At 49.0% G+C, this 24009-nt stretch overlaps 9 protein-coding genes across 9 annotated transcripts; 4 read left to right on the forward strand and 5 right to left on the reverse strand.

The window, feature by feature from the left end:
• Positions 1-1202: 1202 nt before the first annotated feature.
• Positions 1203-3270, forward strand: MRS44_013803 (uncharacterized protein; the record flags this gene model as incomplete). Its single annotated transcript, XM_065617246.1, has 4 exons — positions 1203-1304; positions 1455-1689; positions 2149-2227; positions 2613-3270. 4 exons carry the CDS (start codon positions 1203-1205, stop codon positions 3268-3270), a joined length of 1074 nt encoding a protein of 357 aa, XP_065473318.1.
• Positions 3271-4083: 813 nt separating this feature from the next.
• On the forward strand, positions 4084-5591 carry MRS44_013804 (uncharacterized protein; the record flags this gene model as incomplete). Its single annotated transcript, XM_065617247.1, has 4 exons — positions 4084-4645; positions 4744-4999; positions 5049-5434; positions 5494-5591. 4 exons carry the CDS (start codon positions 4084-4086, stop codon positions 5589-5591), a joined length of 1302 nt encoding a protein of 433 aa, XP_065473319.1.
• Positions 5592-6733: 1142 nt separating this feature from the next.
• MRS44_013805 (uncharacterized protein) lies at positions 6734-7632 on the reverse strand (the record flags this gene model as incomplete). Its single annotated transcript, XM_065617248.1, has 2 exons — positions 6734-7326; positions 7377-7632. 2 exons carry the CDS (start codon positions 7630-7632, stop codon positions 6734-6736), a joined length of 849 nt encoding a protein of 282 aa, XP_065473320.1.
• A 415-nt stretch (positions 7633-8047) lies between these two features.
• Positions 8048-9316, reverse strand: MRS44_013806 (uncharacterized protein; the record flags this gene model as incomplete). Its single annotated transcript, XM_065617249.1, has 1 exon — positions 8048-9316. The coding sequence occupies one exon, from the start codon at positions 9314-9316 to the stop codon at positions 8048-8050; it is 1269 nt and encodes a 422-aa protein (XP_065473321.1).
• Positions 9317-9774: 458 nt separating this feature from the next.
• MRS44_013807 (uncharacterized protein) lies at positions 9775-11457 on the reverse strand (the record flags this gene model as incomplete). The annotated part of the gene is made up of 1 exon (XM_046271801.2): positions 9775-11457. One exon carries the CDS (start codon positions 11455-11457, stop codon positions 9775-9777), a length of 1683 nt encoding a protein of 560 aa, XP_046124414.2.
• A 2748-nt stretch (positions 11458-14205) lies between these two features.
• MRS44_013808 (uncharacterized protein) lies at positions 14206-15379 on the forward strand (the record flags this gene model as incomplete). The annotated part of the gene is made up of 3 exons (XM_065617250.1): positions 14206-14471; positions 14526-14792; positions 14845-15379. The coding sequence occupies 3 exons, from the start codon at positions 14206-14208 to the stop codon at positions 15377-15379; spliced, it is 1068 nt and encodes a 355-aa protein (XP_065473322.1).
• A 3001-nt stretch (positions 15380-18380) lies between these two features.
• On the reverse strand, positions 18381-19073 carry MRS44_013809 (uncharacterized protein; the record flags this gene model as incomplete). The annotated part of the gene is made up of 1 exon (XM_065617251.1): positions 18381-19073. One exon carries the CDS (start codon positions 19071-19073, stop codon positions 18381-18383), a length of 693 nt encoding a protein of 230 aa, XP_065473323.1.
• Positions 19074-19751: 678 nt separating this feature from the next.
• On the forward strand, positions 19752-20303 carry MRS44_013810 (uncharacterized protein; the record flags this gene model as incomplete). The annotated part of the gene is made up of 1 exon (XM_065617252.1): positions 19752-20303. One exon carries the CDS (start codon positions 19752-19754, stop codon positions 20301-20303), a length of 552 nt encoding a protein of 183 aa, XP_065473324.1.
• Positions 20304-20385: 82 nt separating this feature from the next.
• On the reverse strand, positions 20386-22788 carry MRS44_013811 (uncharacterized protein; the record flags this gene model as incomplete). Its single annotated transcript, XM_065617253.1, has 4 exons — positions 20386-21099; positions 21155-21355; positions 21443-21841; positions 21892-22788. The coding sequence occupies 4 exons, from the start codon at positions 22786-22788 to the stop codon at positions 20386-20388; spliced, it is 2211 nt and encodes a 736-aa protein (XP_065473325.1).
• Positions 22789-24009: the final 1221 nt, after the last annotated feature.

Genomic DNA, 24009 nt, shown 5'->3' on the forward strand with positions numbered 1-24009 from the left:
GTCGACGATTAATTTTGAATGGGAAATTTTTTGGCGCTTGCGTGGCATGGGTCAGGTGGCGATTAAAATGAGCACCAGCCGGCAATTACGAGTTTGACCACTACGAGGGTTACGGTGAAGCTAAAAGTAGCTAAGAATATAGAACAGATATCTGCGATTTGATTGATATCAATATTTCTTGATGAAAATATATGATTGCGAGATTGTGGGCGTATTTGCTTCGTGTTGTCTTTTTTTGATGGCTGTTGAGTGACAGGGTTTTAGAATATGGGTTGTGCCGCCGTGGCCAATAAGAACGCGTCTCGACTTGCGAGGCACAGAGGTGGCTGCAGACCATCGGTCTCGTTATGTTCAGCTTGAAGAAAGTCAATATGAAATAAGGGGTTAGATGAGTTATTAATATTGAGAAGTAGCCAGGGTGAGTTAGGCAAGAAATCTTGATCTTTGGTTCTCTAAACTTGTTCGCAATGGATTACTTCGTACACGTGCGGGAATACTGGCTTCTCGGTTGCCGCTCTTGTCTGATTATGGTAACTCGACGACGTATCAAAAACCATCTTTAGAGTTCTCCCCACCATCTAGGCATTGCCGAGATCAAGGAAGTGCAGAAGTGGGCATCCAAGATTGGTATTATCCAAGATCAACAAGAGATCCACGATAGTCTTCCGCTTGTACCCGACGGCACGCCGCCCAATTGCTGCATTGGGTAGGCCAAAGACGGGAGGATTCCGCTGCACGTTTGTATCAGAAGATAGCACGACTGTATCGACTTGCCGATATGTGGGCACGAGTTTGAAACGAATACGGCAGCATCTGAAGGATGAACACGAGTGGGATCTAGAGCTAAAGGCTGGCCGACGCTCAGCTGCTATGGCTGAACAAGAGCGAAGCAATAATCCATGGAGGAGCGGGGTTCTCTATCAACGATTCTTCTTGACGGGTTCTCGTAGCGAGTACTTCGAGGTGGCAAGGGGACTAAATCTCGACGGGCTCAGATCTGAAGACCACGGCTCGCAGGTCGGACTTCAACAGGCCATTGACGCATTCCAGCGTAAGAGCAATGATGTCCGGAGTCAAGAGGCAGGGCGAATTGATGCGAGAACGATTTTACTGCACGGAATCCGTGGCTTCGTCGGCTTGGCTCTGCTCTCCACTTGAAGGACTTTAGCGGGAAAAAGGACTTTTTGAGGGACTTGATCACCATGGAATACGAAGTCGATCCGAACGACCCGGACGAGTCAGACGATGCTCAGCTTCGGTTCATACATATCGCATTCGATCGAATAGTCAACCACGCCAAAGCCGTCATCACACCAGATACCGTCTCTTAGAATGCTTTGTTCGAGGTCAACCGCAAGGACCTTATCAAGGAGCGGTCCAAGCCGTTTCACTTCCGGTTCAAGGCCGAGACCCAGAGGCGTTATACGCTTGTGGTTAAACAACTACTTGCTTAGATTGTTCGGTGTATGTCTTTCGAGGACAAGGCATATCGGCCACCGTTCAAGCTGAGCAGGAGGCAACAAAACGCTTACGATATCATGATGGTGCACGCAGATGACTTGACTGTCGCTTGGAAAGACCATGGTGGTGACCCGGAAGTACCCGAGATTTCCAGGCTTCTCGATCTGCTGGAGAGCGACGTTCTGGAACTTTACATCCCGTTCTTGATCATTTTACCAAAGACACCGAGTATGACAGTGTTCTCGTCAGCTTCTTGACGGTTCTCAGTGTACGTGCGGATGGTACTTGGGAGGGCTAAGCAAATTTCACACCGCAGCTTTCTCGTCTGCAGCCACTGTGTGCCTCGCAAGTCGAGCCGCGCTATTATTGGATACTGTGGTTGAACCCATGCTCTTAAACCCTGTCACTCGACAACCATCAAAAAAAGACATTATGAAGCAAATACGTTCAGAAACTCACAATCATACGTATCTGCGAAACAAGATGGGCATCAATCGAATCGCAGACATTTGTTCCATAATATCACCAGTTTTAAAACTCACCGTAACTGTTATAGTGGTCAAACTGTTAATTGCCGGCTGGTGCTCATTTTAATCGCCACCTGACCCATGTCTTACAAGCGCCAAAAAATTTCCCATACAAAATTGATTGCCAGGGACTCGCTGGCGTAAGGCAAAAGTGTCCCAGCTTTGTCGCGCTCAATAACTACCACGGCACTGGAAAAGAGCGTCCTGCTACGAGAAACCATCTTCAGTCAGTCATTAGAGTGAGTCTCATCTCCTGCTGCCTCTCTTCCCCGCCCTCGTCGCCATCCTCTCCAGCTTCCCTAGAAGCGAGTCAAGCGACTCGAACGGCTTCGCGAGAACTATCAATAACCGCAAGCTGCGGCATGACGATGCTCATTTGTTTATCATGCCGCGATTTGATGTTTTAAATCGTTTGTTTGACCCCTGCGGCCCTGAGCTGGGTTCTCTTCGTGATCCTCTGCGGACTCAACTCTGTTTTGCTCTAGCCGCACACGCGATGATGATCATTTCGCCACCGCTCCCATATTGCTATCTCATCCACTTTCCAGCGACAAAATATGAGACGGAAAAAAATTGACCGCGTATCCTTAGGCAAACTCTGACCATTTCAACCCGAGGACCCAGGCCGAGGATGCGTCTCACGAGGTCTCGCCGTTCCCACGCGGACACTGAGCTCAGCAACTCTGACGGCGAAATCAGGGCATCAAGCCCAGCCGCCGCCTCCGAGATGTCATCAGCCGACACCATCGTCATCCCTACTCCTCAATCTGGATCCATTTCTGGAGATGACAGTCCGGCCCAAGACTCAGAGCAGTCCTCCATAAACCGTTCCAGTCTGCGCCGACGGAAGCCTGCCAAGCAATCAGACAACCAGGTAGCAGCCCAGACACCAGTCGCTACCAAGCCCACCCGGAAACCCTGTTCCAAGGCAACTTCTAAACGAGCTCCGCGGACTATCGCGCGCATCAAGGACTTGGCTGGCGTCGAGATCGCACGCGTTGAGGACGCTCAGGAACGCGCAGACCGCCACGCCAAATGGAGAGAACACGCCAACGCCCTGGCTGCAAGTACTCAGAATCTTGACCAAGCTCAAAATCCGCACATCGCTGCAGCACGCCTGTGGTCAAAGACAACCGCCGATTCCACCAAGTCTCACGGAGGTATCAAGTACGAGCGCAAGTTCAAAGGCCCGTTCACCGGCAAGCTCGTGTCGCAAGGCATTCTTATTGATATCGACGGAGAGGAACATGTCGAGTATCGGGTGCTTGCTAAGCTGCCTTAATTTTTGATCAATGGGTATCGAGACACGGCTGTTGCGGCATTTCTCACGCACACACGATTTTCGGAGGGTAGGGTTTTGTTTTGGTGGGCGGGTTTCCGTCCCTGGGAGGCCTCGTAAACTCGGAGGAATTTGTTTTCTGCAGCGAGTACCATGTTTTAGTTCATCTCAAGCCAACTACCGATTTTCTGTGGCAATAGACTATCTTGCTGGAATGCGACGCCGTCCGTGAACCCAGCATCGATTGCCAAGTGGCTTTGTTGCCCCAAACCCAATTCCACAGCCACGTTGCCCCCAACGCCATCATATCTGAAGCCCTCGACTCCTCTCTTGGCATGGGTCACATATATATTGGATTAATAGAGAGCACATGCTTTTTCAAGCTTGCGGTCAATCTCGTGCTCTCGAAAATTGTTCCTAGGCCATTTGTAGGTCACACCGCTGGACTAAAACTCACTCGGGTCTCCCCGGTAAATAAAGCGTCGTCGGATGCAGGTTCATTGTACCCAGCCCTAACTGAAATGTAGAGATGCGCAACTGGTCTCGAAATAAGATAGCCATGCAATAGCCCAGCAGAAGAGCGTAGTAGAAGTCTGCCGTTGGCGAGGACGACAACCGTAGTGTCGCATAACATTCGTGTGACCGGATGCAACTATCCGGTCACACGAATGTTATGCGACATACATACATACAGCTTAATCAGGTGGCTGAAGTGCTGCCCAGCCACATCAGTCGGAGCCACAGCCATTCACCCCGCATTACGTAACCACATCCCATCGTTTCCCCATCAACCACCAACCTCAACTGTTTATCTTGATGACACTTGGACCATTCACAGCAGAGTCGACAAGACGATTCGCAGCGTCGGCAGCCGTTCTCATGTCTGCGCGTGTATTTCTTGAGCGAAAGTCCATTGCTGAATGGTTGGAGGGTATCCCAACTGTCCCGGACGACCCGCATAGCGATCAATTCGACCACCACAGATCCAAGAAGCGCAAATATCACCATCACCCTCTTTCGCCACCCGCCTCGCTCCCGGGCTCGAGGTGCATCAGCGACGACATGGGCCCGTCTCTCAAAACTCCCAGCAAGAAGCGAAAGAAGCGCAAAGTAGATGCTGCCAGCGATGACTCGGACCCTGGCGGCAACGAGGAGGAGACGCCGACGCAGCCGCCGAGGATGATGGATATCGATAACAGCGATGCATTGTCTCTTTCTTCTGCTTCCATGAGCCAGACTTCAAACAAGTCGTCCCCAACCAAGTTATTTCCACAGCTCTCCCTGGCCCCGCAAGGTCTCAAACGTGTACCCATGGACCTCCGGGACACAAACCTGCCCATGGAACTGGTAGCTCTCATAATTGAGATGCAAGCTATATGTAGGGGCCGGGCAGTCGTCCCAAGTAGCCTGAGGGTAAGCTTGCTGACTTATTGGTATTCGAAGCACTGACTGATCTCATTCTCTGGTAGTCCACAGTAGAGCAGCGGAAAAGAGAGAGTCGGGCCAACTACACACTGTACAGCGAGTTTGACGACTTTGTGTATGGGCCCGATGATGGATTCTCTACGGAAATGGACGGTCTTCTTGACAGCGCTCTCAAGACTGTTGATGCAGCGGTTGATTGCGACGCGACACAGCAAGATGAGACAGGATGGAACCATCTTGTTCACTCCCCTTTGCTCGACACGGTCCTTGATCGCCTCCCTCGTAACCTGGTTGGCTTTGCACCGTGGTAAGTGTCTAGTGCACTTTACGCCAACGCTCTCAACTGACACGGCCAGTATGACGGCAAATATCACGCCAAGATACAAAATCCCTTCTGCACCTGGAGCAAGAGTTGACTACGCCATGTTTGCAAACCCTCTAAAAGATGGGGACCCGAGACTTGACGATGCTATCGAGAATCTCCAACGAAGAATGCCCGAGGCAACCATTAACCATACACCCTTTACTCCATTCAGCAAACGCCCTATAAGCGTCAGCATTGAAACAAAGCGGCAGAACGGTGAGGGTGACAAGGCCGTGCTTCAGATAGGGATCTGGCAGGCTGCTCAATGGAACCTGCTATCAGAGCTCACTGGATCAGGAATCGAAGAGCTGTCATTTATTCCGGGTATTGTGGTTGAAGGCCATGAATGGAAGCTGGTAGCGACGACACACAAGGCGGGTAAAACGGTACGTGATGCTTGGGTCCCCTCTGCCCATAGCTCTGCTCATGATTCATAGGTCCTTTGGACAAGCCAGCTCTTTGGCAATACCTTGTCTCCTCTTGGGTCCTTCCAGGCCATGTCAGGGATCCGACGACTAAGAAGATGGACGGCTGAAATATATTGGCCGTGGTATAAGAGGCATGTCTTGAAGTTAGACCCGCCTCGAGCACCTCATGGGTTATCTGTCTAGATAATATTGTTACATCCTAACCGCTTGTCACGAGCCCTTTGTCTATCCCACTTGATCTGTACATTTGAGGCTTGTTTACATGTATGGAGCTGTCCATCTAATCGCGCAAATGGGATGAGATGTCTCGTCTCGTAGCCCTGCTCCCGCGGTCGCCTAATGTTCAACTTTCTAGGGCTCAAGATACGTGGAGTTCCATCAATGTGTGAGAAAACCGCGACCCTTGTTGTACTTACATCTCATTTCACAGTTCACAGACTTTCAACATCACCCAAATCGAGCCCAACCTGTAGATCCCACCACCTAAGGGACCTTGGAAGTTTCTCACACTAACGTGCATGATAAGCATGCGGATCAAAAATCTTCACCTTTAAAAAAGAAGCCACGATAAAAGCACAACAAGCAATGAAATCAATTGAAACTATTCGCTATATTCTTCCCCAGATATCGCAACAGCTATCTGACATGTTCTTGTGTTATGCCCGGTCCTGCCGCATGTTCCACAACGCCTTTCCTTCGCTTGCGCCGACCTTCCTGGGCCACCACTTCTCGACGATTCGCCCTCTACCTGCCCATCGACATTCATCTAATCAATTGCTTGCCTTCCCTCCTCTACTATCATTACCCCTCCTTTCCGCCAGTCGGGTTCTTCTTGCCCTCCGGCGCCGGCTTAGTATCTCATTTACCTATCGAAGGTCTTGGTTCTCAGCCCTCTAGTAGGCAATTGCGACTTAGGTCTTCAAGGCCACAACCAGAATTTCCCGTCTTGTATAGTTTAATTGGGTAGTTAAATGCCTCAATAACAGGGAAATGCATTCTATCTGTCTCAGATCTATGTTGCTGTTGTGTCACACGGTTAAACTTAATGACCTCGAAGGCCATCGGGTTGACCGCGAAATCCTGATTAGGCTAGTGCGTGACCGCGAAAATCAGATGAAGTTAGTGTGTGACCGCTAAATTCTGGTTGGCTAGAGGTTTTGAGCACTAAGTCCAAAATAGGCTAGCGTGTTGACCGCGAAACTCGAAAGGGCAATTTCGACTGACCCGATGGCTTCGTCCACAAGGCACATCACGGGGTGTAGAATAAGGGGAGAGACACTGCCTCAAACTCGACCTCGGGACCCGACCAAGACTGGGTTTGGGCGGGCGGAGATGGAGTCAAATCATCACGTAGGGCCAGGGCAGAGAATTCGACGGTAGGTGGCAGCTCTTGAGTGACCGCAGCCTCCTGAATAAGCTGTTGTACCCTTTCAAGGTGCTGTTGGTCGCGGTATCGTTGGACGCGGAGACGCGTTCGTGCACGCGGTGATATAGCGAGATCTAACCGGGGATGGCCGGGTCTAACGCCCGGTTGCTCATTTGATGAGGACGACTCTGAATTCGGAATTCCAACTACAGAGACCTCTTCCCCCTCGTCTTGTCCGGCCGCCCTCGACTGGTGTGTGGTTGCAGAATGTGCTGCCGCGGCATGGTTGGGGTTGGGAAATGTTTGCTTGTTGATCGGCCGTATTGGTGCGGGTGGTCCCGCGGACGCTTCCGGTCGCAGATCCGTTTCGCTCGCTACAGGTGCCGGTTCGTAAATTGTCGAGGCCGGTCGATTGGCGATTCCTAGGCTTCGGCTTCCCCGATGGGTAATGGGCGGTGGTTGTTCGTCGACCAGGTCTAGGGTAGTAGGGTTACTCTGGTCCCCATTATCTGCTGGTGAGTATGACTGTTAGCCCGCGAGCCCAAGGGGAAGTAGAGATAAAGAAGAGGCATGCTAGCAAAGATAATGCCTTCTACGATTGTTTCTGGGAGTGTGTCGCTTGAGTCGGTAACTAGGCGAGTATTATTTGAGTCGTCGAGGTTAGGTTGGATGTGGTGTGCTTGCTTGTTTTGGCGGGCTCCCAGCCGACGCTGTCTCGCCCGCTCCCGTTCGCGCTCAAGCTTGTCTGCTTTTTCCTCTGAAGTGAGCGCACGACGACCCATTTTGGCGTGTACGGTAATAGTATTTGGGCAGTAAAGAATGATATTTATTACAATGAACAGCTTGCTTGTTCGTATTCGATGGGTATGTTTACATCAGTTGGGGCAGAGTTTATTGTCTGCTCTTTTTGCTTTTTTCCCCCTCCTATTGAAACCATAATGCTAGCTCCCTATTGAAGCCACAATGATAACTGCCGAGCCAAAGTGATTGATCTTCCTCGTAAGGGGATAGGTGATTAAAATTAAGAGGCGCAGAGTGGCAGGGGTGAGAACTCCCTAGACAACACAACACAACGTCAACTGCCGGGGTCAAATGTTAAACCTCAATGGATTCGGCATATCTTACTTCAAGGCTAAATTCTGATCTATGATAGCAAATAGTAAAAGGGCGTGCGTGGCAGTCGCTTGCATCTTGATCTCACTCTCTCCTCGATAGTTTAGATATGATATCGGCGAGACCTTGCGCATCAGTGGCTTCCAAGGGGCCCTCATCTTGCACGTATGTGTCTTCAATCATGCAGCCAACCATGGAGAAATGGTTGATTTCCAGAGTATCGGAAATTTTCTCGATAAGGAGGTGCCACGACGATTCAGTGCCAGATATGAGGTTGATCGTGTCGAAATAGATTTCCCGAAGTGAGTTTCGATGTCGAAGAAGAAAATCTGCCAACTCCTCGCCGGTGCAGTCTATCAACCCAAGTGATAATACTTCTAAATTTGGGATATATAGAAGCGAAGAAAACCGCGAGAACCTGTTGATATCGTCGCGATACTCGAATTCAAGCATGAATTGTGAAAGCTGCGGGAAGAGCTCAATAAATTCAACGAGGCCGGATTCCCAAGATGATGGGTCGAAGGTCGGGAACTCGGGGTTAACTAGGTCGAGAATGGGGTTATCTGAGTCGAGAATGAGGTATAAATGGCGGAGACTGGTGATGTGGGTTGGCAGGATAGGAAGCATATGGGGGCTTATACGATTGGCATTCTCCATCTGACTGCCGATATTAATATCGAGATCCTTCAGCTCCAGCTTGCTGATGACTGCTGCGGAAAGAACAGCATGTATGACGTGGCGAATGAGCTCGACGCTTTTCGTTGACAAGAATGTGAGCGTCCTTTGTGGTAGGATGCCAATAGTCTCTTCCAGGCGGTCTAATCCCCAGGGTCGGTTGCCATCGTCAAAAGTGATCCTTTCGCAGTGGGTCAAGTTCGACATGGCTTTGCTCAAGCAATGAAAAGCGTGGTGAGTTTCGATCATTTGCTCCTGGTCTTCCCAAAGCGCGAGATATGCGTCTGGGTCTAACCGACTCGGGCGACCATCCTGCGGTGATCTGGCACCTGAATCCTCAGTACCAGACGCCATCCTCTTCATGATTTCATCATACGGCTTGAACGGAGGGTCTATGTCTTCAAGCTCCTCAAGGGGCAAGAGATGATAGGGACAAAATTCTAGTGTCGTGACATGTCGAGCGAGACTGGCATGCATCGAAATGTCGACGAGGGTATCTATGCTTCGCCGCTCAAACATGACATGGCGCGTCTGGAAATAATGCCGAGTAAACAGATGGGTCGCTATGGCGTGAAAGTCCTTGCATGTTCGTCGGACAGGGAGAAGGTCCTGTGATGGAAGTTCTGCAAATATCAGGGTAGTTATCTCGGCGGGAAAATGATGAAGGAGAGGAGCCATCGCTTGTTATCTTGTGCCCGGGGCGGATGCCTGAAGGATGGCTTTGCTCCCAACCCTGAGTGCCGTGGTCTTGTCTTCAGGGTTGGTCGTGCAGAGTGGAGTCACCGTCCGCGGTTATTCTCAATCGTATTGGCTCGAGAGATTCGTTGTGGATACCGTCCGCGTTTAAACGCAATGACATTGGTCGCCGCTAAAAGCCACCAAGAAGGGTGTAACGGTATTTCATAAGCAAGATTCGGCCGGGTTTGGTCTCGAATTAGATCGACCATGAAATAGGCAAGAAAAAGTAGCAAAAAAAGGTGTAAATGGAGGTAAGGATATTATTTTTAGGTGTAAATGGGTTAATGACACTTTTGGCTATCGTTTTATCTGGTTTTTATTTGCTTATTAGTGGTGTTGGAATTTTCAAGGGTTTTAATCGTGCTCTTTGGCTGACGCTTGAATTTTCACCAAGACTTTCACGACGCCTCAACCCTCGCCCTACAAGCAACATTGATCTGGATGTATATAAGTCCAGAAAGGTAAGGTGTGTAGGAACGCGCGTTGTGGAAGCTGTTGGTTGCTTCCGAGAATGCAAGTATACCGCTGAAGTACACAAGCACCGTCGAGCTTGGTTGGCCATCCGTCAACCGTTCTGTACATAGCGCGAGACTCAGGCCGAAGACGAGCTCGGCAAGGGAGACAAGGGACTCAACTCTTTCGGGCCTTTTGGCGAAGTTCCCTACTCCGTTCTCATCGTCGTCGCTAGGTATGCAAACATCATCATCACTGTCCTCATCGATGGTGCTGTGCAGGTCGCTGTCGTCGTCATCGTCGTCTTCCCTGTCGAGGTCTCCATAGACATTTCCATCCATATCCATATCCATATCCAAATCCTCATCCTCGACTCGCATTTCATCCTCACTCGCCTCTTCAGCCTGCTCTTCCGCCTGAGCCACATCCTCGGTAACCAAAGGTAGATTGGCCAGGTCTTCATGATGCCAAATCTCATCAAGGAAACGATTTAGCTTCTTGTTGAAATGCACGCCAATCAGCCGCTCTCGTTGCTTCGCGTCCATGCGGTATACCCGAAAACAGAAGGCCAACGCCTTTTTCAGTAGTAAGCGGTATCTGGTGGTTGATGAGGCATGTTTGACCAGTGTGAACGGCTTGGGGTAAGGCATATGGGGATGGTTGCTTTTCAGCCAGCAAAGGAGATTGCGACTCGTCCTGTGAACGGTCTCTTCACAGCGGTCCATAACCACATCCACGACCTTCAAGATCCCGTCGATCTTAATCTCATCTTCGCGCGGGCTGACTAGATCGGTGGAGAGACCAGGGACTCGGGCCGCGCTGGCCAGGAGGTACGGCAGCGCATCTGGCCGCCCATAGAAACTTAGATAGGGTGTCTGGATAAGGCAACGGTGCAGGCTTCGGTCCCTGTTCCTGTACGTGGTCTCCCACCTCGTTCTCTCCAGCCATGGCCGCTGCTCGGCGTACATGGTCGCCGAGCCGGCTGCTGAGGTTTGCATATCGGCGGCAAGGCCGTGGTCGCGCTGGTGCTCGCGTTCCTGCACAGATCTGATCAAGTCCTGTTGTTCTTGACCAGTCCTGTCTCGGCGGCTCAAAGCTGACCCACTCATGTGGCCCACAGGCACCGTCGGTCGGGTCAGTTGGCCATCGCGTTCAACAATCCAGTAGACACGAGACGAGCCAGAGGCCCAAGCTTGCAAGTAAACGTACTCGAAGTATGCCTCTATGTCCGCCCGCCTGGTAGGTCTCCGCGGGTGTTGGGGATACTTGGGCAGGTCTTGGCTATAGTGTTGCATGATGAGAGTGAGGTTGATGGTGCGATAGCTGCAATGCAGACAGGAAAATCCATCGTAGGACCGGAGCCTTTGCTCTTCAGGCGAGCCGTCAGCAAGAGGCGCAGCTCCGCTTGAGCTTTTCAGCTCTAGTTTAGCCAATACCTTGGAGAGACCTTTCCGCCGAGGTAGGGGGATGCTGTGTTCATCACGTAGGTGATTGGTAGGGTTAGACCCAACGGGGGAAATAGCGTGTCTGCATTTCTTGTCGAAACAGATCAACAGTCGCGACTCGGGATGGACCCATAAAGAAAGTGACTCGAGAAACTCAGCAGAGGCAATAGGTATTGGGTCCATGATGTCAACCGCTGCTTTTGCCGCTACTACTTCTCGATGTTCTTCTTTTATCCCTCTTCTCTTTAATATTAGGCGGAAGACTAAAAAGGCAGGAGATAGTAGTAGTATAAAGTGGATATTTGGAACGGGAAGTGGAAGTGGTGGAGTAGTGAAAGGAACGCGTGCACGGATAGAAAACGAATAAACAACAGGTTGTTTTTGTCGAACCTTGTTACTGTGTCAATGTGCACGGACAGAAATTGTAGAATCTGGGGGTGGTTTTTCGGGAAAACACCGGGGAATTATATAGTGGTCAGGGTTGGCACGGACGAAAATTGAATAATGCGGCGCGATTTGGATCAACATTGGTACAGTAGAGGATAGGTATATATCATAGACGCGCCATATGATGATGATGATGATGAGATTGAGCTTACTTGCTCACCCAGTCGTGACAAAGGCTGGCCTCCCGAGACGCGTTCTGTTAGATTTCCCTCCTCTCTTTGCTTTTTCCTTAACCCTGAAGTTGCCCGTCCCTTATCCTGATTGGCTGCAGTATGAAATGGTAGTTTGGCACTGGTAGTTTAGCCCCCCTGTCCGCGTCCGGGACCCACCCCCGCGTGCATCCCCGTATGTTCATTGGTCCGTGCCCCTGACCCCGAAATGGTAGTTTGGCCCAAACTACCACTGGCCTCCCGGTTAGGGAACGCTTCTACCTCGCCACCAAATATCAGCCAAAGAGATGAGTGCCCTCACTGGAAAATTGCTTTGAAGGGTATTCGCCACGCCAGATGAGTGTTGTATGCCATTTAACATTACAGACCCTTGTGGGTTGTACGATGCAGCCACACAGACGCCAATGCAGCTCCATCGTCTCCCAAGGTTTCTTCTGGAGGCCACTGTATCGGTGACCAATAGACAAGGCCCTCCCCAGGAGCCTCGCCGGTAAATGTGCCCGATTGCCCAACACATTCATGCAGTAGATCATGTGGGTAGCTTTCCCGTCCCTCCAATTCAGTGCCGGCATGCCGTGTTCGGATGACCGGGTCGGGCTGACGTGACCTGAGGATGATGTGTCCTTTGAGGCGAAGAGACACGGGAACTGCCCTGACCTTTTGCATGCATATGCACTGCGGTAATTTGAAACCAAAGGGGAAGTTTTATTTACGAGTTTAGAAAGGCGATAACACATGCCGTGCTCTAAATCAATACACCGCGGAATTATTGTTGTATTTATGCAGATCCTTGCCTGACTCAGAAGCCCACCATCAAGGGGCCTCCAATGTCACTGTTAGACACACAATGACGATTAGTGCACGCACAAGTGTAGTTGTGAAGGTGGTCCATTGATCTGGAACTCCATTATTGGTTCCTTCGATGATTGTGTTGTTGTTCTTGCTCTGGCCCCTTTTTGTGCCTTGAGTAGGGCGTGCCTCGTCTATGCCTGTTGGATACGCGATGGGGTAGGGGTGAATTCAGTAGATTGTGGGCCAGAAATTGATGATTTTTATTGATTGAAGCCTTGATGATCTTGTTCTTGCTCGCTTCGTCATCGTGCGGGGGCGTTGGTCCATTCTTGATGTTTTCACCGCCACAAGCCACACATTGTTATAACGAGGAGCAAACTCCCTTCTATCCGCACACAGGCGCCAATCTAACAACTTGCATTGGTTGTGGCGTCGCTAGTGTTTCTGATTACTTGCGCGCTCATCGATATGGGATGAGCATGGTTTACGAGGGGTGTCAAGTGACGCCTGGTGGATGTAACAGATATGTAGAGCTGGCTTCCTTATTGAAGGCCAAGGACGGTGGGTTTCTGGCTTTGGCTTCAATTCATACCATCCTTGGAGGCTTCTTGGCCTCTAGCCCCATTAGTTTAGGTCGTCTCTCCAGGCCGTCAAAACCCGCCCCCCACCAACCTATTGATACTCACCGTCCACTCGCACCATCTCCAGTCCCCCGATCCTAATTCGTCTTTTCCCAATCACTAATGCAACAGAATGATCCTCCGTCATTCAGTCTCCTCCCCCGTGGGGCGGACAGCGACCCTAGTCACGCTACTCATGTTCCTAGCCCTCCCCACCTCCCCTGCACTAGACTCGATAGTCTGCCGTCAGAAGCAGCTGTACCTTGGTACAACCCACAAGGGTCTGTAATGTTAAATGGCATACAACACTCATCTGGCGTGGCGAATACCCTTCAAAGCAATTTTCCAGTGAGGGCACTCATCTCTTTGGCTGATATTTGGTGGCGAGGTAGAAGCGTTCCCACCTTTTAACATTACAGACCCTTGCGGGTTGTATGGGGCCATCTAACTTTTGTTCAGTTGGTGCAGTGGTCAATTTCTGACACTACTTGCATGAGCAGGCTCCCATCATCATTTGCAGCAGCAGGAAGTACAAGAGGCACAGTATTGCAAGCCCGCCCGTTGGCTTATTCCTCTCCCTCTCCCACTTTTGGGCTACTGGAGCGTATTAATATTCCATAATCGACTTAAGATCACCGACTTCCACTTACATTAATGGAGGTCGTTGGAAGGAGTCGCGGCATATAACCCCCAACGTCCCTTCCGTACGAGAGCCTGCCGCCTCAACCTCGACCGCATCCTCAACCGCACTTTAACCGACCGCCTTCATATCCCCGCCTTCGGTTAAATCCAACCATTGACAAACGGAAACATCATGCCTTGAACGCTTCCTGAGCCTTGACCAGATCGCCATACATCTCTACTACTACCTACAACGCTGATCATAATCATCATCCGCCACCATGTCGACAGAATCAACTCTCTCCAAGACGCAGCTCAGCGCCATAAGCGTCATCGAGCGAACCTGCTCCATCTTCTCTCTACTAGGCTCTGTCTTTGTCATCCTCACTTTTATCTTTTCCAAAGCCTTCCACAAGCCCATCAATAGGCTCGTCTTCTACGCCTCCTTCGGCAACATGATGACCAATGTCGGCACTCTGATGTCTAGAACATATCTACACTCGCCCAATTCAGTAGGCTGCCAGTTCCAGGGATTTCTTATGCAGATGTAAGTCTTTGCCTTCCCAATAACTTGGCGGAGGAGTCGCTGATATTGGTTTAGGTTCATGCCCGCAGACGCCTTTTGGACATTGACCATGGCTATCAATGTGTACTTGACGTTTTACTTCAATTATAACGCCAGAAGGCTGCGGAGAATAGAGCTTCCTTATTTGCTTGGGTGCTATGGCATCCCGCTCATTCCTGCCTTTGTCTATATCTTTGTGCGAAATAGCAAGGGCCAGCGCGTTTATGGCGATGCCACGTTGTGGTGTTGGGTTACTTCCGAGTGGGATGTTCTCCGCATCGCTACCTTTTATGGGCCTATCTGGTAAGTGAATGTTCTGGTAAGTAAACGATCGAGACTGGTTGACAAGGTGCAGGGTCGTCATCGGGGTCACCTTCTCCATCTACATTCGGGCCGGCCACACCATCTACCTCAATCGTAAGGAGCTGAATAGCTTCCGCTCAACAAACGAAGACCCCATCTCTTCTGTCGACGACGTCCTCACGGCCATTAAGACGAAGGAGGTATCAGTGGCGACAGAGATGAGGGGCCAACAGGACGATATTGGCCTACAGCTTATGGGCCGAAGAGCTGCGGATGTGAACAACCCTGAGAATAATAACGGGGCTTATTCGGTCACGATCTCAGCCGACCTCCAATCTGGGGATATTGCAGATGTTGTTCTGCCTTCCCAGGGCCAAACTAGCCAGTCGACGTACCGCGCACCGACGCAAAGCATACCCAATCCGGCACAAAGACGGAACAGGGAGTTGCACAGCGCAGCGTGGTCGTACACCAAATGTGCCCTCTCTTCTTCACAGCGATCCTTATTACTTGGATCCCGTCGAGCGCCAACCGTGTGTACTCGGTTGCCCATTCCAAACGCTCTTCAGCTCCACTCGAGTTCATGAGTGCATTTGTGCTCCCGCTACAGGGGTTCTGGAACGCCATCATCTACGCTGTCACATCATGGAACGCATGCAAGAACCTAGTCAGCGATCTACGTCTTGGGTGCAGACCAGAGGTAACAGAGCTAGTCAGAGACATGGAGCCTGAAACCCATCACCACCACTCCCACCACCGCCATAACTTGTATCAGTTAAAGCCAACCTCACGATCAAATAAGACGCGCCAGACAGAGAGTATGACTGAGTTGGCCAACAGCCGGCCGAACTCGGATGACGAGCGTGAAGGGCACCACCACGAGCATGTATGAAGGCCCGGGGTCAAAGTGAAAGGGATTACTATATTTACTTTAACTTAATGTGGAGGATAGATTTTGGAAAGTGAGTGCTTGAACGATTCAACTGTGGACATGCGGGAGGGTATCAACTGTGGAAGGCGCCGGTTTAGGGGCACAGGTGAAGGATGCTCTTTTATTGTTAAACACCAACCCCCCCCCCCCTTTTTTCTTTTACTTACTCCCTACAGACTTTGGTTTGGAATGAGATTCCAGGGAATAAAGCCGAATGAGTCATAGAGGCGACTAATAGGTGGGCGCCTGGGCGGGGAGCCCATGTATGTATGTATGTATGTTTTATTTGTCACGGGCCAGGGCCCATATCCTTGCGGCTGTGCCGCAAGACGTACTGGGCTCGTGCGCGCCAGGGATGGGAAATTGTCCCATAGCTCAGGGGCACTTGGGAACTTCTTTCTTTCTTCTTTATCTTTGATGTAAATAGCATCCTGGACTAGATAGCTGGAATACAGTTACTAGAGACCGTTCACATATAGAAATAATTTAACTCTTAGCTATTATAATAAAGAAATAACCCTATAAGTAACTCTGACCATAAGAATAACCCTAACCCTATATTTATTTAAAGGGTTAAGAAATAAGTATAGACCTTGTCATAGGGTAAAGACTTAAGAGAAATATAACCCTTACTATAAGGTAGAGACTTAAGAAAAAAATATAAGCCTAACCCTAGGGTAAAGACTAAAAGAAAAAAAAAAGGTTTTATTTTATAAATTTATATTAACGTACATGATAAGCGAGTGCACCGGACAAGTGAGTGCACCAGCATACTGTATAACCTAAAATCACAAAATCCTAAGTCTCTAAAAATAGCTATAAAATAGCTATGAAGTTAAACAGAGTATTTCTATAAATATAACTCTATATAATATCTAAAAATGATTTTTTAATATTTTTAAAAAAATCCGTTTATAAAGAAATAGCGATATATACAGTGCGAATAAGATTTTTTCTAAACTAGCTTACTAAGGGATTTTAAAAAAAAACTATAAAAAATACTAAATACTTTTCTCATATTATATAATTAAACTTTAAAATTATAGCTTTCTAAGATTTTTCTTTAATTTTAGAGAATTTTTTAAAGAGATTAAAAATTAAAGTGTAAATCCTAAGAACTTCCAAAGTGGTGCACTCACTTGTCCGGTGCACTCGCTTATCATGTACGTTATATTATTTATTATTTCCTATAATGTGCGAATTAAATCCAAGTTGGATAGGTTGGGTTAGACTTAGAATAAGGTGAGTAAAGGTGATGTGCAGCAGGGCTAATAGGCATCCAAGTTAAGAAGGCAAGTAGAGGGGTTGTAAAAGAAGCCGGCAAAGTAAGGTTTGTACCCCAGGGTACAAAAGCCGATGGCTCTAGAGTCTCATCGAAAGCGTTGAACCATCATCATCATCATCATGGGAGAAGAGCGTAGAAACTTTCAACCCCAGGGTACAAAGTCTGCCTGACCGGCTTTCCGAAAGGCTAGGGTTCGAGCTTTGTACCCCGGGTTACAAAACAGGAGGCTCTTCATGTCTTTCTAAGAGCATCCATTTCCCTCGGTAAAACAAAGCTTTCGTACCCCAGGGTACAAAATGAAGACCTAAACCCTTTCCTCTATTGAGGTTCTCTGTTCTCTGTTCTCTGTTCTCTGTTGTTCTCTGCCAACATTGCGGTCTACCAGGCTCCATTTGGGCTTGTTCGTTAGTTAGGATGCAAGGTCCAAAGGCTAGAACTCGGAAAAAGTAACAAACCCACCGTTGAGAGCTAGATATCGGGATTAAGAATAAGCACCCATATTGCTCTAGGTGACAGAGAGTAGTCAGTCAAATGGCGCCTCCATTGACAGCAATAACGGTAAGCAGCAAATAAGTTTGTGCGACTTGTTGGAGGCGACTTAAATCGAACACTCCCAATCTCTGAGACATCTAGTGTTGCTACTGAGAAAAGAGGATAGGCTGGTTAATTCTTAAGATCTGGGGATGAGAAATAATAGAAGTTGGAAGTTGCCATGCCGTGCGTTGGGTGGGAGAAGCGAGCTTATGAAGGAGGAAAGAGAACCCCTGTCCGCTGTCCAAGCCCCGGCCTTCAGACTACCCTATATCCAGTATACAACATCACATTTGTGGTCTTAGATCCGGGACAAGCGGCAAAGGGGATGAGAATGTGTTAAATTATTAAGAAGCCAACTAACGAAAATGGTCTTGCCAGTCACAAGACTTTGTCCAAGTAGGAATGTCCGATTGAGAGAAATGCAGTTCGCTTGTGTAGCGGGAAGGCAAACCAACTGATTCACCCTCGGACGCCAACAGTGTCTATGAGCATCACAACGCGTCACGTTCTTGTTGATAAGGTTGATCTGACCGGGGACACGCGTTTTTCTCTAGCCATTTCAAGTTAAGCGCCAGTCATCTCAGTTCACTGTACAAACAAAGAGATCCTCCCTCAACCTCTCATCCCATCTGGACGTCCGGGATCGCCTCTTTAGCCGGCTCCCGCGTCCACTCTTCCACGTCCACTTGCATGCGTTGCTCAAACGATGCTCTACCCTCTATGATATCCCGCCTCGTGAGCTCCGTAGGTCTATTCCAGTACGATAACAGACTACGAGTCGGGTGAGACTTTCCGAGTGGCCATTTCTCGATACCAAAACGATTGCCAAAGAAATCTATCAGACGCTTGACCGTGACCGAGATATCTGCGATAGTCTGGCGTGTCGCTGGATCGCTACCATCAAGTGGCCCGTCTCCACGAAGCACGAGCGTGATCTTCTCTGCATTAGTGAATAGGAAAAGGTCTTCCAAACGCTTCCGAGTTCGTCTTGCCACGATGTCTCCGCTAGGCTGCATGCGATCCGGACTATTGCTTTCTCTTCTTCGCCGATGCCGTCATGAGGATACAAAGGGTTGTCCTCTTCGTCGTTTTCCCAGTCGAAACCATCGTGAAGGCCTGTTTCGACAATGATATGCCGAACCAATGGTGCTATGGGTGCTGGCGGTGCGTCGAGATCGTACTGATCACATTGGAATTCGCATAGCCAATGTAGCCTCACCCAGAACTTATTTTCACCGTAGTGCACCTCACGGGCCTCTTTCACCACCTGTTTCCCCATCGCGCCCTTGCCCACAAATAGCGGCTGCAGGAGCAGAACGCCGTCGGAAATATTTGGATTTAACGCATTATCATCATCTCCTTCCTCGATGATGACTGGCTCGGGTTGCACCAGATGTTGACGGAGTATGGACTTGCGCTCTGTGAGGGGTAACTGCAAAAACTGTGCCACGGTCTGGTCATGGAGCATTTCGCGGACTTTTGTAAACTCGCTTGCGAAAAAAATCGCTTCGTCGTCATCTGGCCTGGCCATGATGGTTGTAGTTGTGATAACGAATGATGTGTGAAGGGGTTATTGTTGTGAGGTCGATTGAATGCTGGGACAACTGGAGACGGTCGAAACCAGAGTTTGAAAATTCCTCAAGGGGAAGGCGAAGAGGGGAAATGAGCTGCTCTCGTCACACTGTCCAGCAAGAAGCGTGTGGTTGGTTGTCGACATGACTTGATTCACACAAGGTGGCGCGTATGTTAGCCCAGCTTAGTAAGGGCTAAAAACGGTGCCCCCGGCCCTGTCTGATCACAGTCCCACACCAGACGACAACCCATGCATGTATGATGGAAACATTTAATTGACGGTTTGGGTCTTGCCTACCCCTGAATCTCTACGTGCGAGTTAAGTGGCTTCTACGCTTAAAATCCGCACGCATTCTACACCCAGTGATGTGCCTTGTGTACGAAGCCATCGGGCCAGTCGAAATTACCCTTTTGAGTTTCGCGGTCATTGCGCTAGCCTATCTAGCTAGGACTTAGCGCTTGAGCTTCTAGCCACCCAGAATTTAGCGGTCACACACTAACTTCATTCAATTTTCGCGGTCACGCACTAGCCTAATCAGGATTTCGCGGTCAACTCAGGGGCAAGCTCATTTCATCAAGCTGTATGAACTTCAAGACAGCCCAAAGTCAATCACTATAATACTGCATCTTGATCACTATGCCCGAAGCACCCAAGAAGCGTGGGCGACCTCGAAAGTACGATACACCAGAGGAGAAAGCAAGGCAAGATGTCATTGCTAAACGCGCCCGACGACGGCTTCGGAACTCCTCGGTACACGGAGATATCCGATTTCAAGTCTATGTCCCCCAACCGATAGAAGCTTTGCGGCCTCCATCCTCGCTGCAACGTCGCCCAGAGTCGACAAGCTGCCTTGATGTCCTGGCAAAGGCCGCTAGCCGGTCAGATCGAACTGAGACGCCACCCCCACCAGCTTTGAACCATATTACAAGCAACACCATTGTGGCCAGAAATGGATTGCGTCCACAACCAACGGAAGAGTCTGTGTTGGTACAGCCGTATCTGCAGAATCTACGCAATGCGTCAGAGCCACACAGAACAATTGAGACGGGCTCAAATTCGCCTAGCCCGTTAGGAGAGGCGGTGCTGAGATCATACTTGCGTATTGTGATATCACGCGCTAAAGTGATATTCATATTCATATTCACATATTCGCAAAAAGCGCGCCAGAATATCACCCTAGCACTTTAGCACGATTGATATCACTATAGCACTTTAGAACAATTGATATCACTATAGTACTTTAGCACCTATACTGTCAGACATCCGCAAATCAATCAAAATTAACATCAGAGTCTTCATCGCCGCCACTATCAAAACCCGTATCAGTAATTACACCCATACCACCATGAACAGCCTTCTGGATATGCCCTTCACGCAGCCAGTTACCTATGCATTCAACCTTCTCAAGATTCTCGCAAGTCATTCGTTCTCTATCCCAGGAGAGAGTACGTCGACCACCAGAGAAAGCAGATTCCGGATCAGCTGATTCAGGCGCGATCGAGAGGATATCAATAGCCATTCGGCTTAGCTGAGGATAAGTCTTCCGCTGATCCTTATGACACCACCATTGAAGTGGTGATCCACTTATTTTGATGGGTGTTGCCTTGATAAAGTCTTCAAGATCGTCCATACAATCACCCAGATCCTCGGTGACTTCCAACTCTTCAAGTAAAGCGTCCCACTCGTTCGGCTGCCGCTTTTGCGAAGCAGATACCTCATCAACCGACTCTGCAGGTCCAGTCTCAGGCTGAGCTTTGTACTCTTCTTCCCAAATTGTACGGACACCAGCAATGGCGTTCTCGTGCCATGACTCTGGCCAGTGACGCTCAATGTACCTGATTCGCTTTGAAGGATTAAGAAGGAGGGCGGCAGCGTAAATAGGCGCATCTTCGGTCATAGTATAATACTTGTCGAGAATGAACCAGCCCATCTCAATTGAATGAAGGATGCGGCGATCAAGCATCTCTGGCTTCGAGTAATGTTCCTAGATTGGATAATTAGCCAAGCTTGGGTTTTGAGTCTATTAAGAGACAGCAAACCTTGTTCTTTTCATAGTGGCGTAATAAGCCATCCATAACTGTCAATATTTGCGACAAGGTAGAATTCTTACCCTCAGCCCATAAAGTTGCCGACGCGAATGGGTGGAGAAATCTATGTGTTTTTTCAAGGTAATCCCAATCTGATGAGTTGAGGATATTATCGTTGATCTCCTTATCGTAATTAAGCAAGAATTGCTTGATCTATGATTGTCTTCGGATAAGATTATCGATCAGCTTATACTAAGAGTTCCATCGGGTGTCGTTATCGATCCCAAGCCGCAAGCATACTCGATCCTCCCATAGATCACTGTGGATAGATGAATTTCGAAGCCAGACCGCAATGTTATGTAGTTTACGCATCGCCGGGATGGCTTGCCAGCCTCTGAATTTGTCATCCTTGAAATCGGGGGGCTTCCGAGCGGCCCTTTTAGCCTTTCCCTTCCATATCTTACTGAAAGACTGTTCTTGCTGTCCCGAAGCTTCAGACCGCGATGCTGGCTCATTGGCGGATATATCATATAGTGTGAAGTAGAATTGTTCGTACATCTCGGCGCCGGTTACGTCGCTAGCAGCGGCAAGTGCTGCGCGTAAAGCTTCTTTCGAGGACGCAAGGAGAAAGGCTTGAAGGGAGAGATTTATGATATGAGCGATGCATCGGATTCGACGCTGGTTGGGATGGAAAGATATCTAGACTCAGTTAACCCACTACCTATTAATCAACGTTCTAAATAACATACACCGTGTTTATCCTGTAGCATTTGAGAGAGATGCTTTAAACAGGTATCGTTTGAAGTAGCATTATCGCCGGTATGATAGCCGATTTGCTTCGCAATACCGTATTCTTCGATTGCTTCCGCCATTAGAGTTGCTTGGCGCTCGCCACTGTGGCTGTATCGACATTCAGGCATAGCTAACAGGGCCTTTTGAAGTTGATAGCCATTATCAACCCATCTAGCGCATACTGCTAAAATGCCATGCCGATGAGGCGATGTCCAGAGATCGGTCGAGAGATGGATCTTCGATACGGACGCCTGAAGCTTTGCTTTCAATTGGGATCGGTATAAGTCGAAAGTAGTGGTAATATGACGCATAGCTGCGTCGCGGGACGTGAGGAGAAGATCCTCAATAGCCGGATTGCATGCCAATATGATATCCTGCATCTCATCCCATTTCACCGCGGAGAATGGTAAACGACGGCGTGTGAGAAGACCGACAATCGATTCTATATATTGCTGTCGGTTAAAGACGCGGCGTAAAGTGGTATCTGATGGCCGACTGTGAAAAAAACTGTCTATCCGAGGCTGCTTTGATGGTCGGGTAATAATATCTGAGTCGTGCTCGTCTACGGTACTGGCCTCCGTCTGAAGAATAGAGGCATGTTTCCTTTTCGCGTGGTAAATAGCATTGCCACGCTTTCCATTTGACCATGGGCTATCTGGGGGACAATGAAGGCATTCATACATAACACGACCAGACGTCTTTCGTTTTCCAGATGGGCCTAGTTTGGTCTTCTCTGGATGAGTGGTACGGAAAATGACGTCGAAGCTAGATGATTCGAAGGGCAGATCATCGGGTGATGCTCTAGTCTGTGATCGAGTAAGGGTATTAGTGATAATTTTTGAAGATGAACTCATAATTTAATATTGAAAGTCGAGGCAGCAGACTGTCGGACAGCGCGCTCTCACTAGGTAACTCATAATCTAATGATGATCGGAATGATTGTCTTCTTGCTCTCCTCCTTCTTATAGGTAAAGAGGCGAGGCTACGATACTAGATCTGCTGACCCTGTAACAGACCTGTAACACTGTTCTGACGATTCACGCGTAATCGTGACACCGTTTCTTGTGGCTGCCTATGCAACACTATCATCCATGTCACTTCTCCAACCCCAGGGATGGACATCTTACGAACGGGAATCGAATTGATAGATTAATTCGATGCCAAGTCTTATGAATATCGAATCGAATTTCTTGGCGTTCAATTCGATGTCGAATCTGCCACAGGCCCGTTCGATTTGCATCGAATCGAAGGTGGAAGGTCTCATTCGATATTCGATTGCGTCGAATCGAATGTGGCGTTTTTCATTCAATCGAACAGGCCACATTATATTCGCCATTGAATCGAACGGGCCTAAACTTTCGATCGCAATCGATCGATTCGGTCGAACGAGTGACGTGGTTCGCTGAAACTCACGCGGGGCTCGTTTTAGTGTCATTTCTTGAACGCGTCAACCGACCCCTGACGCTACCTGACGCGATCGAGCTTGATTTGGTGTCTTGAATGCCCAGGCTATGTGGATGTGCTAAGATGTGTTAGTGTATACATCTAAACCGCCGAGACTTACACGTCAGAATAGGTATCGTGCAACTGCAGCAATTATGCTTCCCCGCATCCCATAAACGACTACTTTCTAAAATTTCAACAGTAATTTATTGAATGAGACCATTTCCCAATTCCCATGTGGACTATGTCCAGCGTGGGAGAGGTTGAAAAGCGAATCCTCGTGACCATGAAATGCGACTAGTGCCGTTTAGGGGGTACTTGCGCAAGTGTGGGGGAATATGTGAGAACCTGGTATCTTTCTAGCACTGAGGTATAGGGTAGGCCCGTCTTGCAAAAAAAAAAACCCACGAACTTCAACACATGCTGATTTTTGGAAGTAATGCAAACAAAAACTGGTCCGTTTAGACATCTCCCGTCAGGAGCTTTCTATCGGTGCCAGTGTTCTCACGGTCAGAAGACCATTTCGACCTTGGAGTCTCACATGTCTCCAGCATCCTCAACCTTCCCGTACGAGGTCACTGACTGTTCAGAGGCAACGCCAGAATGGAACGAGAAGGGCCAACGCGGAAGGA

Source organism: Fusarium solani (genome assembly GCF_023522795.1).
Source record: "Fusarium solani strain SB1 chromosome Unknown bctg00000009, whole genome shotgun sequence".
Taxonomy (NCBI): Eukaryota; Fungi; Ascomycota; class Sordariomycetes; order Hypocreales; family Nectriaceae; genus Fusarium; species Fusarium solani.